Here is a 19,724-nt window from a genome sequence, read left to right as displayed (position 1 = left end):
TGAATTTGAGTTTGACACCCCTGCTTTAAGCCATCCAACTAAGGAAGTTAGGAGGGTGTCGTGGTAAACTCCATTCACCTGTACATATGCAACCCCAATATCCACCCCCCCCAAAAAATCCTCTTTATTGGTATCCCACTATCAGCAATACAAACCAGTTGTAATGTGTACAATCTATGAACTTAAGTTTTTACAACACTCTTGAACTTGAAAATCAAGGACTGTTGCACACTATCCTGACTTAGAAATAATTTATTTCTTCATAAATGCTCCAAAACCTGGAACACATTTCTTCCAGCAGATTGCTTTATAAATACAATTTTGAGATTGACTAAATCTGGATGCATGTTGTATTTGAACAGAAATATTTATGTATAAAATGTAAATAAGTAAAAGTGAAGAAGGAAGTGATGCATTTTGGAAGGACTAACTATAAGAATGAGTACAGGGTTAATGGTGGGTTACTTAAGGGTGTTGATGGACAGAGGAATCTTGGGGTCCAAATCCATGCATTCCTCAAGGTCGCCACATGGGTTAATAGGATAGTTAAAAAGGCCTATGGGATGCTGGGATTCATTAATAGGGGATTGAATTCAGGAGTAGAAGGGTCATGTTGCAACTCTACAAATCTCTGGGGTTCTGTTCTGGTCACCTCATTATAGGGAGGATGTGGATGCTCTGAAGAGGGTGCAGAGGAGATTCTGCCTGGATTGGGAAATAAGTCATGAGGCAAGGTTAGCAGAGCTGGGACTTTTCACTTTGGATTGTAGAATTATGAAAGGACACTTGATAGAGGTCTACAAGATTATGAGAGGCATAGATGGTTGACAACATGCACCTGTTTCCCAGGGCAGGATCAGCAACACCAGGGGACATATTTGTCAAAGTTAAGGGAGGGGAGTTTAGGGGAGACATCAGGGGTAAGTATTTTACTTAGAGAGTTGTGGGTGCCAGGAATGCCTTGCCAGGGGTGGTGGTTGAGGCTGAAACATCAAGGGCATTTAAGAGACTTTTAGACAGACACATGGTTGAAAGGAAAATAGAGAGTTATGGGGTAAGGAGGGTTTTGTACTTTTTTTAGGAATATATGGGCTAGCACAACATTGAAGGCCAAAAGGCCTGTACTGTGGTGTATAGTTTGTTCTAAATGCAGATCTAAAGGATTTGTATTTAAATACACACAGCAAAATAAAGTGGATGACCTTGTAGTACAACTACAATTTGGCAGGTATGATGTTGTGGCTAAAGGATCAAAGTCATTTGGAGCTGAATGTCTATGGATCAAAAGGATAGGCTGGTAAGCTGAGGGAGTGATGTGGCTCTGTTGGTAAGAAATAACATTAAATCATTGGAATGAGGTGACATAGAATCAGAAGATCCAGAATTGTGATGGGTTAAGAAATGACACAGTTGGCAGACCTTCAAACAGTAGCCAGGATGTGGACAATAAATTACAACAGCAAATAAAAAAAGGCGAGTCAGAAGGGCAAATTTTATGGTAGTCAAGAGAGATTTTAACATGCAAGTAGATTGGGAAATCCAGGTTGAGATTCGATTAAGAAAAAATTTGTAGAATACTTAAAAGATGGCTTTTTATAGCAGCTTGTGGATGAACTCACAAGGGGATCAGCTGCACTGGACTGGATGTTGCATTATGCACCAGAGGCAAATTTGAGAGCAAATGGTAAAGGAACCATTAGGGGGCAGTGATCACAATAAGATTGAGTTCAATTTGAGACTTAAGGAGAAACTAAAGTCAGATGTGTCAGTATTTCAGGGAATCACAGTGCCATGAGAGTGGAATTGGCCAAAGTAGATTGGAAGGGGGAACTAGTGGGAGGATAGCAGAGCAATGCTAGGAGTTTCTGCAAGAAATGAGGAAGATGTTGGATAAATACATGCCAAAAAAGAGGAAATATTTGTCACAACTGTGGCTGATGAGGGAAGTCAAAGCCCAATGTAAAAGTAAGAGAGGGCATTGAAAAAAGAGAAAGCATTTAATGGGAAGATAGAAGATTGAGAAGTTTTTAAAAACTTGCACAAGACAACTAAAAAACTCATAAGGAGCGAAAAGATTTAAGTCTAAAAAGTAGTCTATCAAAGAGGATTTTAAAAAAAAGCTTCTCTTAGTATATAAGGAGTAAAAGAGATACAAGTAAATGTCAGACCAGTAGAAGGTGGAGAAATAACATTGCACAACAAATTTTTTTTAGAAGGTTTGCTTCCTTATGATTGACAACTTCAAGTTGAACACAAAGATCATTTCAGATTTGCAGCATCATGAAGGAAGTTGGAGAAACATTAAATTAAGTTTTATTGAATTTAGCATTAAGCATATATTTGCCACAAATGTAACATAATGATAGCAACTATTGCGACAATGACGAGACATCTCTGCTGTATTGAATCTTCAAGACGACAATAAATGCTATGTAAGAACACTCACTATGCTATTGCCTGAAGAACATGTGCACCAACATGTGTTTAATCTATATCAATGTAATGCACAGCATCTGTAGATGTGAGCGGCTTTTATAGCCTGTCTGCATCTATCCTGACAAAGCATGCCCAGGATTAAGACAACATTGGCATAACAGCTGCACTGAATGAATGCACAAGCATGCTTGAACTGACCAAAACAGTTTGCTTTGTTGGCAATACACTAATAGACTTAAAACATGACAGGAAATCACAAAATTTAGTTAAATCTAAAAAAATGGCACGTGATATGAAAATTTTAGGTGATTTCCAGGGAGAAGATGGTGAGAAAGTTGAATGGTCTCAGGGTAGATAAGTCTCCTGGACCAGATGGATTGCACCTTTGGCTTATGAAAGAAGGAGGCATTGGTAATAATCTTTCTGGAATCAATAGATTCTTGTATGGTCTCAGAAGATTGCAAATGTCACCCCATTATCCAAGAAGGGAGAGAGGCGGCAGAGATGAAATTATAGACTAGCCTGACGTCAGTGGTTGGGAAGAGTTGATGGCAAGGATGAGGCTGTGAGTACTTGGAGGCACATGATAAGATAGGCCAAAGCCAGTATAGTTTCTTGAGGGAAAACCTTGTTTGACAAACCTATTGGAATTCTTTGAAGTGACAAACAGGCTGGATAAGCAGGATATTATGTGTTTGGATTTTTGGAAAGCCTTTGACAAGGTGCCACACAAGAGGCTGCTTAAAAAGATAAGAGCCCATGGTACAACAGGAAACATACTAGCATAAGTAGAGTATTGGCTAATTGGCAGGGTTAGAATACAGGGATGATATTCTGGTTGGCTGGCAATTGCTAATGGTGTTCCACAGGAGTTGCTAATGGGGCCACTTCTTTTTATGTTGTATATGAATATCAATGATTTAAATTCTGGAATAAATGGCTTTGTGGACAAGTTTGTAGAATGATATGAAAGTAGGTGGAGGAGCAGGTAGTGTCGAGGAAACAGGAAGGCTACAGAAAGAGTTAGATTAGGAGAAAGGACAGAGAAGTGGCAAATGAAATAAAATGCCAGAAAGTGTGCGGTCATGCACATTGGTAGAAGAAATAAATGGGTGTAATTTCTTAATAAAGTTAATTTTGGGTGAACAGGGCACATTTGCATTTTCTTTCTTCTCTTCTTTGGCTTGGCTTCGCGGACGAAGATTTATGGAGAGGTAAAGTCCACGTCAGCTGCAGGCTCGTTTGTGGCTGACAAGTCCGATGCGGGACAGGCAGACACGGTTGCAGCAGTTGCAAGGGAAAATTGGTTGGTTGGGGTTGGGTGTTGGGTTTTTCCTCCTTTGTCTTTTGACAGTGAGGTGGGCTCTGCGGTCTTCTTCAAAGGAGGTTGCTGCCCGCCGAACTGTGAGGCACCAAGATGCACAGTTTGAGGTGATATCAGCCCACTGGTGGTGGTCAATGTGGCAGGCACCAAGAGGTTTCTTTAGGCAGTCCTTGTACCTCTTCTTTCTCAGACACACAATTACTCTGAGAAAGTTCTTGAAAATGGAAGCTGGCAGATCTTGAAGATGAAAAATCTGTTAAGGTTTTGTTCTGTGGAAGCTTGTTTGCTTGAGAGTTCTGATAATTCAGAACTACAAACAGTCATAAAAGTTTTGTGACTTCTCCATTAAGAAGTCAAGAGAAGAGGTGTTTGCTCAGGAGCTGCTAGCTGATTAACAGTCTGGGGTCTGATCCACAAACTTCTGGAAGAGATGCTTTTATCATATAGACGTAAAGTAACAGAAAATATCTTCAAAAGGACTGCAATGATCTGTGCAGAGAGACATTTTGAGAGAAGAAGTTGACCATCCTGTGAGTAACTCAGGATTGAAATACAGTAAGCATGAAAGGATCTGTTACATATTATTCCTGGTCAAAGGAGAACACAGAATAAGTGGCTTTTGAAGGTGGAAGACCAGTTTTGTCTGTCTTCAAGAAAAGAGGGCAGTTGAACTGTGTCCTTTCCTATTTGGGCACTTCTTTTAACTCTTGTCTGGGTTTATGAAAACATCATTGAAGAAAATAGCCTCTTCGTTGTCTCTTTGAAAAGAGGGTACATTTATCATGTGGAACACAAGATTCCAAAATCTCCAGGCAAGAGAGAGAAAAGCTTTTATGAAGAAACATTGCTCTGAAAACAACTTTACAAAAGAAATTTGTGAATTTTAAAGAGGTCTGATGACTTGATGTTTCAAAATGCTTCATTATTGCTTTTGAGCATCAATTTAAAGAAATCTGATGCCTCACACTTAGTCCATAATTGCTTTAGAACAGCAGTAAAGACTTCGAGATTCAACACAAAGCTTTCTGAAACTGAACTTTAAAATAATCTTTTCAGAGACAAGCTTAAAATGTAATGTTTTGGGTTTTAACACACAAATAAACATTTGTGCATAGTGTGGAAAATTTTAGAGTTAAGTAAAAAAGTGTTTATGTTATTAATAACTAATAATAAAAATTATTGTTTTGAAAAAAATTCTGTGGTATATTCCCATTGCTGCCGATTTAGTTTGTAACATGGGCAAACTATTTTCTAAATGGGGAGAAAATAGAAAATTCCAAGATGCAAAGGGACCTGGGAGTCCTCATGCAGGATAGCCTGAAGGTGAACTTGCAGGTTGAGTCGGTGGTGAGGAAGTCAAATACAATGCTGATATTCATTTCAAGTGGAATAGAATATAAAAGCAGTTTTGATGTTCAGGCTTTATAAGGCACTGGTGAGCAGTTTTTGGTTCATTTGAGAAATGACTTGCTGTTGTTAGAAGGTTCAGAGGAGCTTCACAAGGATGATTCCAGAAATGAAAGGTTTATGATATGAGGAATATTTGACATTACTTGGCCTGTACTCGAGGGGGATCTCATTGAAATATTTTGAATGTTAAGTCATGGACAGCATAGATGTAGAAAAGTTATTTCCCATGGTGAAATAGTCTAGGATAAGAGGGCATAACTTCAAGATTGAGTGGTATGCACTTAGAACAGAGAAGAGGAGAACTTGTTTAGCCAGAGGATGATCTGTGAATTTGTTGGCAAAGGCAGTTGTGGAGCCCAAGTTGTTGGGTGTATTTCAGGGAGAGATCAATAAGTTCTTGATTAGCCATACCATCAAAGATTATAGGGAGAAGGCCAGGCAGTGGGGCCTAGTGCAAAAATGGACCAACTCATAATTGAGTGGTGCCGTAGACTTGACGGGCTCAATAGCCTATTTCTGCTCCTACATGTGGCTAATTTAAATTGGAGAAAATGCAGATCTCCTGAGATTTGATCTATATTGCTTGCAGTAAAGGTTTATCAAGTGTGAAATAGCTTTAAATTTAAATTTTTTAATTTAGACATACAGCATGGTAACAGGCCCTTTCAGCCCACAAGCTTGTGACACCCAATTGACCTACAACCCCCAGTACTTTTTTGAATGGTGGGAGGAAACCAGAGCCCCTGGGGAAAACCCACACAGACATGGGAAGAATGTATAAGACAGTGTGGGATTCGAACAATGGTCCCAATTGCTGGCACTGTAACAGTGTTGCGCTAACCGCTACGCTAACCATGTCGCCCTTTTTCTGTGGGGGGAAGAGTAATAATGAAATGAAAAAATTAGAAATGGTAATTACCTGATACTAATCCAATGGTTATGTACATTTCTACAATTGTTCGTGCAAACGATGCTGCCATCATTCCCAAACTAACAAGAAGTCCACCCAGCATCACTACTGGGCGATAACCAAAGTGATTACTTAATATTGTGGAAAGTGGTGCTGTAAAGAAAGAAAAACAATATTAGTTCAATTTTCTGATTAATTTCAGTTTAGATATTTTTTAAACAATTCAATCTCAACTTTTGACAATTATGTAAAATGTAAATATGGTTTTATATCCAATGTCGGTGTATAATATTCTCATTTAAAATTTGTGTGTCATAGCCCATTTCTTTCTTTCTTATATTTATTCCATGTTCTCAAGCCACGAATTGATTTTTGGAAGGTGAATCATCGTAATGGTGTTCCTTTCCTGTACTTTCATTGCCGTCGTGTTGCAAATAATGAAAAATACCAGCCATACCAACCAGCCAGGATCAAGTCACAAAAAATGAAATGGAACAGGATTCAAAATATTTCTGTCATTAGTTTCAAAGATTCACGTTTTCGCAATAAGTAAATGGAAAAATGAAGAGATGTCAGCAAAAAAAGATATAATACGAAACAGAAAGACTAATAGTGAATGCTCAAGTATTTTAATTAATCTAATTGAAATGGAAAAAAAAACATGCATTAGTGAAATTAAATTGCAAGTTTTTGTCATACTAAATTAGGAATGTTTGAAGTGAGCACTAAATTGGATAGCTCTGAGGTTATGGTTTTTCATGAATGGATTGTACCAATCAGAGTAGTTTGTGATGAAATACAAGAAATGCCATCCGATATTAAGAATGTTTTAGTCACTGTTAATATAGTGGAATAAATGGTGACCTCGTGATAACTCTTATTGTTTGGCACTGGTTTGAGTTGCTTCTGCAAATGGTCCATTTGCGAGTAAACCTTGGGTCAACAAATTGATTACTTGCACTGTGCAACAGATACAATACAATGCAAAAGATTTGCAGTTGAAAGGACCGTAAAGAGATTCAGTTGCAGATTAGACCAAAATCCTATTTCATGAAGAGTAAAAGGATTATTTCAAAATAATTAAATTACTTTATCTAGCCATACTTGCAACAATTTAAACAAGAGTCTTGTACAAGGAAAATACTGATGTGAATAAAAAAAATACAGCTCATGTTTTTCAGAAGCATGCTTCCTTTCCCTCTGTGCCAATCACGATTTATAATTACTGCCATATGGGGTAAGCATTCTGATTGACAGTAACCTTCATTTCCAACTACAACCTGTGGATTCTATTTCAGAAGATTTAAAATCGTTAGTTATTAATTGGAAGAGATGGGACACAATCAGTAAGACCATCAAATAGTTTCAAACAATTGGCTGCATTTAAGAAAATAAATGTGCCCATAAACACATGGTCAGAATCATAGATTACAGCACAGAAACAGATCTTCTAGTCTGAGGCAAACTATTTTTCTGTTTAGTCCCACTGACTAGAAAGCTGTGCTCGCTTCACTCAGTGATTACCCATTTGGAGGCACATCCCTAGAAGAGAAATTGTTGCAGATACTTAAACCCATCCCATTTCTGTTCATCTAATAAATTTTAAAAAAGCATTTAAGACCTACCCAGAGCTGTCCAGTTTTAATTACCAGTATGTAATAAAATTATAGCAAGTTATTGAAACTGACTGGAGTAATTTGAATTCTCAAGCTACGTTATACAATTTTGGGAGCACATTTGCAAAAGAGTGGTGAATTGCAGACTTTTCTTACCCTCATTTCATTGAAGTGCCAAATCTTTTACTTAGTTGGAGCATATTAAAATAATGCTGCATTACTTAAATCAAAACAGAGGTTCGAACTGCTTATGGATGCAGAGCAATTATGTTTTATATAATGATTGTTCCTTTTACGTCTTAATACTCTAGATTTCTTTCCCCCACCCTAGCATTATTGCTTTATATACAAATGTGAAATTAGGAGAATCTCAAATTCATTGCTAGTCTCTGTAGCCCGTATTATTGCACTGGGGCTCTCTTCCAAGACACAACTTAACCCACATTCTGGATGCCATCTTATATTAGTATCTATGTTTGGTTCTCGGAATTTGGGTGCAACAATTTAATGGTATTGGAGATCCAAGAAATGACTCCCATGTCTTAGGCCATGGGAATAAATGGCAGTTTTAGGATTGAAGATTAGACTGATAGTTACTGGCCCAATGCAAATAAACTGGGAAGATGACTGGAGATTGGGGGGGGGGGGGGGGGCAGGGGTGTGTGGAAGCTAGCAGAACAACTCTTGCAATTCTCTATAACATGCACTGTTCACCTTGATAAACTTACTCTCCAAATTAAAACAAAAACACAGCATTAATAGGATGTGGACTTTAAATGATCCGCATGTATCTGGAGAAAAATGTGGACTTCAATGAATCTGCATGAATGTCCAGTGCAATGAAATATAATGAACCAATAAAAACTTCTAATAATACAGCTAATGCTCATCCACAGATCTGTATTTTCAAGCACCACGTATTAATTTTTTTCTATTTTGAATTTAGCATTTGTGATTTCCTTTGTGGCCAGACCAGAAAATGGTCATGTGTCAGTGTCAAGGCTCAAATTTAAGTGTCTTATTTTAAAATGCCCAAAAGTAAAATTGGGTATAAATAAGAAAACAAAGAGCCCAAAGGAAACAGATATTTAAAACTTTTTAACTGTCGGTCATGCCCATTAGGCACATGATTAACAGACTTGTTTCAGTATATTCATGTATTCATGCCATACAAGTTCAAATAAAAATAAAGTCCAGACTTTAAAGAGATGTGGTCAAAAGAAATTAACTTAGGCAGCAAATTTGCTTCATGAATTCAAATTTCTCACAATTTTTAAAATGATAAATGCTGTTGTAAATTACATCAGACCAGCTATGGAGCCGTAGCATTTCTGTTTAACGTGTGATGTCCTTCAAATCCTCAGGAATTCTCTATTTTATTAGTAAATTCTAATTCACAGCACATCTCTCCCTCCTTGATAATGCTGCAAATTTTGAAACTTAAATATACAAGTTATCATATAACATTAAGTGTTATTAAACTAAGTAACTTTAAAATTATTTCAGCATACTCTTTGCAATTATTTCCGGTCTTTTAATCATTTCAGTTAGTTCATTGTTATGAGAGCAATATTTTAGACAAAATTCAGTTTTTTTTTCCTTTCAGAGCCAAGGGCAAGGGATTCCCAAACTGAAATTCATTTGATCTTGTTGGTTCCAGTGCAGCGAGCACACCAGCTTGGTGGTGTATGGTTATTTCTATGATGTTCACCTGCCAACTACAACTGATGGAGAGTTCACTAGGTGAATATATCAGTAGGAGGCCAATAGTTTTAACTGGAAGTAGCCACTAAAAACAAGTCTGCACTCCAAAACTGAAACTTGAACATACCCAGAGCTGCTGCTAACAGGAAATAAATATAACTTGTGAAACATTATTTATGGGCAAAACTCTCACAACATTGAATTCCAAATCTTCAAATGCCGTTTCAGAGATCTTGCTGCAGGAGGTACAAAATTGGAGAGGTTCTGAATCCAGAGCACTCAAGAGGGTCTCCTGATAAACATTCAGTAAGCAACAGGAAATAAATATACACAAAAATGCAAATATTGGAAAGCTGAAAAGGAACAGGAACAGTTGGCATTGATGGATTATAACAAGGATTTGGATGCAAGAAACTAGCATGGTACAGAAGTTTTGTTTAATTATAATGTTAAGTTGATTGCATTGCACTGCAACACCAGCCATCCAGGATTCATGCTATAATGGAATGGAAGGCTAGCCCGCAGTCTTTAAAGGTCAGTGTTGATACAAGAAACTTAGACCTGTCTTGAGTGTCATTGGAATCCAGTAGATGGTTAGGATGCTGAGGCACTGTCTGGAAGCTAGCATTGCTTCTCTTACTTTACTCCACTGGTACCTTTCTGCTCGCCAGCCCAGATTGCAAGGAGCTAATGATGAGATTTCACAGATCATCATTGGGCCTTATATGCCCAGAACTTCCAAAGTTATCATCCAAGTCTATCACTAGCTTCTTCAAGGGTCAGAAACCTTTCAGTATTTGTTACCTCTGTGTAACCACTAAAACAGGCAGATAGGAAAGACAAGTATCAAAATAATATATATTAAGATGATCTTGGTATTTGATTTTCAAATACAATTTTTCTTTATAATATTTAAGCCAGAGTTCCTTTTGATGTATCACTGACCAGCACTTAGTAATGCTAAAGAGAGAGGAGTTGTGTGACTTGGTCAAAAGAATTATGACTTTAAAAAAAAAGACAAATTAGGCAAACAGAACTTAGTGGATTGATTATTCCTTCCTGCGTACTTCAGCTTCATTGAATAGTTGTTGACAGGGTTGATCTCCTGTGATGGTAAGGTTATGCAGACTGCCATGAAACCTAACTTCTCCCCAGGTGGTATAGAGCACCTCTAGACCATAGAAATCTCATTCCAATAGTCTCCACTCACTTTATGGGGCAGCGTGTTTTCATTGAGCTTGTAAGCTTACAGTAGTTATCAGTCATGGCTATCCCTCGAGATCGGGGATGATGGTCTTTGTTCCTATGGGCTCTCAAGTGGATTACGAGTCCAATCTTGGAAAGTGGCCCACCAGGCAGACTCCTGTGCATGTATTTGTTTAACGGGTACTTAATGTTGCACTCCGAGAAGCACATGATACTTCACAAATCAACCAACTGGTTCCAATGCCATGAAAACTACGATGGGAGCTGATAGATTTGATGCAGCCTTCATCCTCCTTTACAGCCAATTGAGTTTGAAGTAACTTTGTCCGCCTGTTCCACCGTTGAGATCTGGTTAGTGACCTCATCCTCGACCTTACCGCCATTGGTGGCCCAACCAAGAGCATAGCTGTAGACGGCATCGCTCTCGGGATCTCAGGACCACACAAGCTTCTCCACCATGACAAAGTGACAATCCACAGAGAAGATGATCAGACTAGTGTTATAATGAATCATTTGGAGACCAACTACTCCCCCCCCCACCCCCCCACTTCTTGTGATGACAATAACCAGGTGGCAAAAATTGACTCTGAAGAAAATCACTGGTGCATTTTTCCAACAACGGACAGAAAAATATTAAATATTGCAAATATTTCTATTCCACTCTGGAAGGATTAATTAAAAGATGATACAAGTACATTGCAAAGGACTACATAAGGGAAATTTTTGCCATATTCTGAGAATGCACATGATGTAATTTGAAGTAGATTTAATTGAGGATGTCCTTTTAAAGTGCAGGCATCTTGTGTGTTGTTCCCTAAGGTTCAAACAAGATATGTCCGCCCAGTACCTCTCCTGGCAACATGCACAACTATTCTTTCTCGTGCTGTATTTTACGGGAAATGTCTAACATTATAACAGGTCTGAAAGCAAGTTGACTCAAAAGGTTTGATATCAAGGCAAAGTTGTTCAACACCTTTTCGTCCGAATGAGGCTTATGCAACTTGAAACAAGTATGAAAAGGAACAAACAGCAAATAGTGTCAACACAAATTAATAACTAATCTAGAAGTAGTGTATAATTTCTTAAAGAAATGCTGAATGGTAGTCTTTCCTGGAGAAGGGCTTTGGCTGGGTTTGTGATCTCTAAAGTCAAATTAGCATCGCATACTGATTGACATCAAGATCTATCATGCAACAACTCACTAACAGCACCCAACATGATTTACTCACTATTTACTAAATCTTTAATAATCTAAGTATGATGATTACTATTTACTTTCAGTTTGGACAGAGATGAATTCTACATTTTTTAAAAGACAAGGAAGCAAGATTTTTGAACATTTAACTTTTTCCTTAAAGCACAAAATAACAGTATTCAAGTTTTTTACATCTTTGATATTATCTGTACCCATCTACCATATATGTGGCTTCTTCTTAACAACTTGTCAGCTTGATTAAAATTAAAACTAAAATCACAAAATATAATGAGTGGAAAGATGGTGTGCCCTACCTCCCTTATCCACCCACTACTTTTGGGACCATTCCTCCTCCTGCCCTCCCTTCACCATTTTGTTCAGGCATCTATCGATACATTTTCATACCTTGATGAAAGGTTCAAGCCTGAAGGTTGGTTCTGTATCTTTATCTTTGCTACATAAAGTACACTGTTTGACCAGCTGAATTTCTCCAGCGTTGTGTTCTTACTTTAAACAAAAAATGAGTGGAATGGCCTATCTACACTTTCAAGGACATTTGTTTTACACGATTGGGCAATGCATATTTGCAACAATTTCAAATTATGGGAACAGAATTCCAAATAGATCAAGAATTCTATTTGGACAGAGGCATTTTTCCCTTTTTTTAAATTCACATTTGTGTCCTTTCTTAAAAGATTGTATTGCTGTTGCCTTTTAGTGGATTTTTCTTTATACATTTTCCAATATCAGTCATTTGTTTATGGTTTTAAATTGACCTACCACTTTCTGCTTCTTAACAATGTTAATAGTCGTGAGTTGTGTAGCAGCAAGCAGGCCCTTAAACCCTGTAAATCTGTATCAGTCATCAAGCATCGATTTGCTCCGATTAATTTTTTCTCCCCCATGTTCTCATCAATTAACCACAGATTCTACCATTTCACTGATGGCAATTCACAGCGGCCAAATAATGCAACAACCTACCTATCTTTTGGAAACTGGAGCAATTTGGTCAAGAGGAGGATATGCCAACTCCAGATAGACAGCATCAGTGGTCAGGACTAAACCTGCCTGGACCCGAGCCTGGTCTCTACAAGTTGTGCCCTTAACACATTCTATACCTTTGCAATGCTGTAAGTTTCTCAATCACAAAACAGTGCTTCAAGCACTTGTCTTTCTTGTATCTCACTGATCAGAATTGCATCAGACTTCCTTTCAATGTTTAATCTCTGTAGTTTAAAATTCCTTACCCTTTGTTTATTTTGTTTGCATTGTTTGGATGTGTTGAACACTTTGTTTAGAATCTTTTGATCTATTCTAGAGAGCATATCCTGGGTCAAGAATCCAAATGGAGTAAAATTCTTTAATTCAACCTTTCTTTGAGTAAATGTGGACAATTCTAGTTGTTCAGTCTCAAGCTTCTTAAATATACCAAACTGAGGAATTCCGGCCCTCACCAGACACATTTTTCCTTCTCCTTCCCTCCGTGATTTCCTTGTCACTCATCCCTCCCCACCTATCACACCCCTGGTACCCTCCCCTGTGCCCTCAGGAGGTGCAACACTTGCACCCACATCTCCTCGCTCACCATGGTCCGGGCACCCAAAGAAGCCTTTCATGTGAAGCAGCATTTCACTTGTACATCCAGAGGACTTATTTTTTGCATCCAGTGCACCCTTTGTGGCATTCTCTACATCGGAAAAACTGGTTGCAGACCGGGAGATCATTTTGTTCAGCTCCTCGGCTCTGTTCACAACCTCTGCTCTGTTCACAACCACAACCAGTGACCAACCATTTTAATTCTGAGTCACTCTCCCGTGCTCACATGTCTGTCTGTAGCCTTATGTACTGTCTCACCCTGCCCACCCGCAGATTGGAGGAATACCACCTTATTTTTTGCCTGGGCACTCTCCAGCCACAAGGCATGCTTTCCATTGAACTTGCTCACCTTTTCTTTTCCATTACCTCTTTCCAGTTCTTTCACCCACTCAGCCCTGCCATCATCTTCGCCCTCTTTGCTGTTGTCCCCTCCCTCCTTTATCACCTCCTGACTTTGCCATCCCCCCCCCCCCCCACCCCACTCCTACTCTTTAGTTTGGATGCTTGCCAGCATTTTCTCATCCTCTGATGAAGGGCTCAAGCCCGGAACGTCAGTTATGAACCTTTGCCGTTGCTACATAAAGGACAGTTTGACCTGCTGAACTTCCCCAGCGTTGTTTCAACCACAGTGTCCACAGAATTTTGTGATTTACCTCAAACTAAAGAATTAGATAAATTAGGCCCCTACCTGTCAGATTTCGAATAATAAAGCACTATGTTTTACTCTATTCACAATGCATTTCTTCGGACCCAGAAACTTCAAAATGATGGGCTATGGTTTATAAGCATCAAAAGTTTACATTAATATCTATATAGCTCCATTTTAAAATCCTTAAATAGTATAGAATAGGATTAGCAGTTATAGAAGAAGCACAATGGAACTTGCGAGAGAGAAATAATAGTTTGAATAGTTTCAAGCAGTGGACCATACCAGGAAGACAACCAGGCCAACAAATGAAGAGTGAATAAAGATGCCAATTTCCTTTCTCTTGAAGAAAGTTTTGAATTTTTTTTCAAAACAGAGGTAGAAAGTAGTGAAAATTATTAGTTCTCTCAATTACAACTAAAACAATGAGTTAAGAATGGATTACAGAAAGTTTTATGAACTATAAAGTACAAATAAGCAAATAATTTACCCTGTCATTCTAAACCCTTCAGTATTGAAAGCAGGAATAGTTCCATGTTATTAAGGCATCTTATTTTGAGATATTTTATTATAATAAGGGATGAATTCATCTATTATCATAACAAGGTCCTTTAGAATTTATCAGTATTTTTATATGGTGCCAGACATATATTTAAAATGTAAATTTGAAAGATATACAGTGAATAGGTCAATGAATTGAAAATTCAGCAGGCTTATGTTTCCTAGTATGAAAAGGTTTAGTGAAATCTTGGGATGGTCAACTAATTGTGATTAGGACTTCATCAGAAAGGCACTAAACCTTATTTCTGACAATACATGAAGGTTGTAGAATTTTTTTCAGCAATTTTAATTTGTTAAACACAATCACACAACAGTTTCAGTATATCCTAGCAAAGGTTGGAGAAAGCGTTAAGCAATCAGGCCAATATTAAAGCCACCGTAAACCTCATGAGTGGAGGCAAAGGTAATGAATAAAAGTTGCTGGGGCAAAGATGCTAAAATGAGAAAGAGAAGGATTGGAGAAAAATGAAAATGAAAAACGCAAAATAGGAAATGCTTTAGGATATTCAGCCTATGGGAAAATTGGAATTCCTAAATGATGCAATGAATGTAGTTGCGGTGGTGATTCTCATAAGGAGAAAGTACACAAATATAGTGAGGATTTGCACCCACACAAACACACGCACACACGCCCCGTGCCACTCACGCACAACTCCTAGCAGGCCAGTTGCACAGCAGCATTGTTAGGACTCTGGGACCATAACCGGTTGTCCACCTTCTCTTCTCGCGTAGAAGAAGTGGCACAGGGGACCTGTAGAGAAGGGGATGCAAATAACCTTTTGGTGAGGGGGAAGAAAAGAATAAGAGAAAAACAAAACATTAGTTGAATTGTCACCAATGTATCTAGTGCAGAAATGGTACACATTATTTTAATCTAGTCTGTATAGGAGTGGATAGATAACAAAGATGTGTTATAATGTCATATGGAATCAAGACTGACAATTGAAACTAAGATCAGGATCACCTTTAATCCAATTTAAATGAAGGCAAAATATACTGGGGAAGACTGAGGGGGACTTTTGTTTACCCTCTCCACTGCAGAGGTAATAAGGGAACTAGATTAAGTCAGAAATATGTCTTACCTAAAAGTGCATTTAATTTCTCCACTACGAAATTGTGTTGTTCAATCTAAGTTTTTCCATGCTGTCTACTCCTCTCATAGAATACTACAGCACAGAAAATATGCCATTTGGCTCTTCTAGTCTGTGCCGAAACATCATTCTGCTAGTCCCACTGACCTGCACCCATTCCATAACCCTCTAGACCTCTCCCATCTATCCAATCTATTCTTAAGTGTGAGCCTGCATTTACCACATCAGATGGCAGCTCTTTCCACCCTCCCCTCTCTAAGTGGTTCTTCCTAATATTCCCCAGTCCTTTCCCCCTTCACCCTAAAGCCATGTCCTCTCTCGTATGTATCTCTCCTAATCTAAGTGGAAAGAGCCTACTCACATTTACTGTCTGTACCCCTCATATTTTTGTAAACCTCTATCAAATCTCCCCTCATTCTTCTACAATCCAAGAAATAATCTTTCCCTGTAACTCAACTCTGAAGACCCAGCAACATCCTAGTAAATCTTCTCTGCATTCTTTTAATCTTACAGCTATCCTTCCTGTATTTGGCACCTAGAACTGCACATAATAGTCCATATTTGGCCTCCAATGTCTTATATAACCTTACCATAACATCATAACTCCTGTACTCAATACTTTGATGCCAAAAGCTTTCTTTACAATCCTGACTACTACCACTTCAGGGAATTATGTATCTGTATTCCCAGATCCCTTTGTTCCTCCACACTTCTCAGTGCCCTACCATATGCTGTACATGTCCTACTTTGGTTTGCCCTTCCAAAATGCACCACCTTACACTTGCCTGTATTAAATTACAGCTCCCATTTTCTGGCCAATTTTTCCAGTGGGTCCAGATCCCTCTGCAAGCTTTGAAAGCCCTTCCTCGCTGTCCACAACGCCTTCAAACTTAGTGTCATCGGCAAACTTGCTGATCCAATTTCCCACATTATCATCCAGATCATTGATATAGACAACAAACAACAATGGTCCCAGCACCGATCCCTGAGGCACACCACTAATCACAGGCCTCCATTCTGAGAAATAACCATCCACTACCACTTGGTCTTCTCCCATTCAGCCAATTTCAAATCCAGTTTACAACTTCTCCATGGATACTTAGCGTTTAAACCTTCTGAACCAGCCTCCCATGTGGAACCTTGTCAAAGGCCTTACTAAAGTCCATGTAGACAACATCCACAGCCCTTCCTTCATCTACATTCTTGTTAACCTCCTCGAAAAACTACCTTAAACATGACCTACCACGCACAAAACCATGCTGACTGTCCTTAATCAGCCCTTGGCTGTACAAATACAGTGGAACCCCATTATAACACGATAGTTGCCCCCCCCTAAAAAAAATTGCATCACGATAAAAGCAGGGTCGCCCTAAATCAGGGATCTTGGCAGCACAAACTCACCTCCCCCCCACCACAACGTTCACACCACTGCTTACACCCCCCACCTCCCATTCGCAGTAGCATTCACCCACCCCCCCCCCTCCAAATTGTGGCAGCACTCACCACAACCCCTTCCCCATTCACCAATCGATGAATTCCTCACCAAGATAAACATTACTCTACTTACCTTAATCATTTAGACATGCCACTTCTAATTGTGCTACGCCACCAGGTGGCCATCCCTGATACTGCATCTTTTAAAATGGCCTTGCTTAACGTCCTATCTCAAAGATTGGAACGTGGACGTTAAAAGGTCCAATAACCCATCACGTTATATCTGAATTTACATTAAATCAAGGTTCCACTGTACTTGTATATCTGATCTCTCAGAACACCCTCCAATAATTTATCCACTACTGATGTCAGGCTCACCATCGTGTAATTTCCTGGTTACTTTTGAGGCCTTTCGTAAACAACAGAACATGAGCTACCCTCCAATCTTTCTGCACCTCATCTATGGCTGACATTTTAAATATTTCTACCAGGACTCCTGCAATTTCTACACTAGTCTCCCTCAAGGTCCAAGGGTATATCATGACAATGGTAAACCCAGGGGGGTTTATCTACCTTTATTCACTGTAAGGCAGCAAGCACCTCCTCTTTAATCTCTATATATTCCATGCCATTACTGCTTGTTTCCCTGCCTTCCTTGCACATTATGCCAGTTTTCTAATCATTTCTCCCAATCATTTCAAAAGTTATAGATTTAATTCATGAAGACCCAATCTCTGGATGAAAATTAAATTAAAATGTAGATAAAGAAACCACTCAGTAAAAATCTAAAAATAAAGGGGATAATGTGATTCAATAGTTTATTAAAACTGATAGCACTACTAGACCCAAATGAACACATGGGCAGCAATCTAACTTCATAATACGATATACTCGCTGCTTTTTAAAAAATGTATTTCTTTTCATTCATTGTGAAGATCAACATCCTGCAACTAGACTTTGTACGTTATTTGAGAAAGGCTATTGAATAGTTTACCTCTCTCCTCTGTGAGAAACACAAAATTAACAGCCTGTAGTTGCTCTTTAAATGGTCAACATACATCGGTCTGAGTTTCTCAGAGTGGAACTGATTTAGCAGTATGGTAGTTAATGCCTTGAAACAAGAGTCCTATTTTGAACTGCAGCCTCAACTGATGTTTACCAATTTTAGTTAAACATTTGCTGGGAAGTAAACCGAAGAAAGCTCCTAGTAAGTCAGTTCAGAAATATTATGAGCACAGATGGAGATCCTGAACTTAACTTTGCCATTACAGCAATGCAAATGGTTTGTGCAATTTATAACAATTGACTCCACCAATTAATTGACTAATTCTGCCCCCTCTTTTCCCCCAACACACATGCACACACACACACATAAACACACACACATTTTCAAAACAATATTTTTTTTTTAAAACAGCAAAGGTGTGTTGATGGTAAAAATCCTTTCTCTAATCAGATTGTTTTGGGAGCTTGAAAATGGCAGCAAAATAGAAAATTGCATCATATTTCATGCAGTACTTGGAGTTGGCTTGCTGCATCTGTCCATCGATTAAAAATATTAATGATTAGAACTTACAATTAACTCAACCCTGACTTCCATTTTATGAAATTCAGCTCAGCCAGAATAATTGCATTGATTTTTGTACTGTTCTTGATTTTTTTTTCTAGTGGTTCATTAGGTACAGTACTGGTATACAGAAGTGTTGTTCAGTCTTCTCTTTGTCTGGCAGTGTTGACGTTTGTTAACGTTTCACTTTAATTGGATCCATCAGATTCTTTCGTGACCTAAATCTTGAGCCGAAGTGGAGTTAGAGAGTATGTTTAGCAGGCACTAGCTGAAGCCTGTTTTGCTGTGGGAAAGAGATTTAAAAAGAACAAAATCTTATGTTTATAAGTAGTCTTGGCAATGCTTAATCATTTTAATATCATTGGACAAAATTCACAAGGCATTTTAAAACAACACCATACACATGACACTTAGCCAAGTTAACACAGCAAAATGCAGGGGGGATTACCAGCATTCCAAACCATGTATCATCATAATGTTTTCCTCATCCAGATAAAATTCAAGCTGCATTTCACCAGTGTCTTCAATTTAAAAATCTCTAAACACAATTTAACTAAGTAAATAGGTTTTCCTTCATCTTATCCTTGATAAGATTGACATTGCATAATACAGGTATACTCTGCTTTACGAAACTAGAGTGTTCCTATGAAACCTTTTGTAAGCTGAAATGGCGTAAAGCTAAGACCCATTGAAGGCTATTTTTATAAAGGCGAAAACCCATTCAAATTTCTTCGTAAAAGTGAACTTTTGTAAGTATTCGTAAAATGGGGTATACCTGTATATAAAAGCAAAACCGATCCACTTGTTTGTAGAGATGGTAAAATGTGCATAGTTTAGGAGAGGGCAATGGTACTGAATCTGAAACCTGCAGTCTGGTTCTAAGCTTATGAACCAAATTATGAAAAACAACAAATAGTAGATTTAAAAGAATGTATGTATAATATATAAAAGATAAGATGAACTAGATCTTTCAATAACGTAATAAAAAATGCATCTGAAATTTACATGTATCCTATTCAAGATCATAA

General features: G+C 38.3%; 2 protein-coding genes across 7 annotated transcripts in view; one reads left to right on the top strand and one right to left on the bottom strand.

Annotated features, from left to right (window-relative positions):
- arsg (arylsulfatase G) overlaps positions 1-19,724 on the top strand; it is a 139,351-nt gene that overhangs the window by 17,369 nt on the left and 102,258 nt on the right. The gene's annotated exons all lie outside the window — the stretch shown is intronic.
- The window catches only part of LOC138759517 (monocarboxylate transporter 7-like), a 49,085-nt gene that overhangs the window by 12,061 nt on the left and 17,300 nt on the right, over positions 1-19,724 (bottom strand). For all 5 annotated transcript variants that reach the window (XM_069930065.1, XM_069930066.1, XM_069930068.1 and 2 more), the window contains one exon: positions 6,090-6,233. In XM_069930065.1, coding sequence (XP_069786166.1) covers positions 6,090-6,233 — 144 coding nt within the window. The remainder of the gene's footprint in view (positions 1-6,089; positions 6,234-19,724) is intronic.

This window comes from Narcine bancroftii, chromosome 3, assembly GCF_036971445.1.
Source record: "Narcine bancroftii isolate sNarBan1 chromosome 3, sNarBan1.hap1, whole genome shotgun sequence".
Taxonomy (NCBI): domain Eukaryota; kingdom Metazoa; phylum Chordata; class Chondrichthyes; order Torpediniformes; family Narcinidae; genus Narcine; species Narcine bancroftii.
Note: the sequence above shows the minus strand (reverse complement) of the source record. Positions and strands in the feature narration are given on the sequence as shown.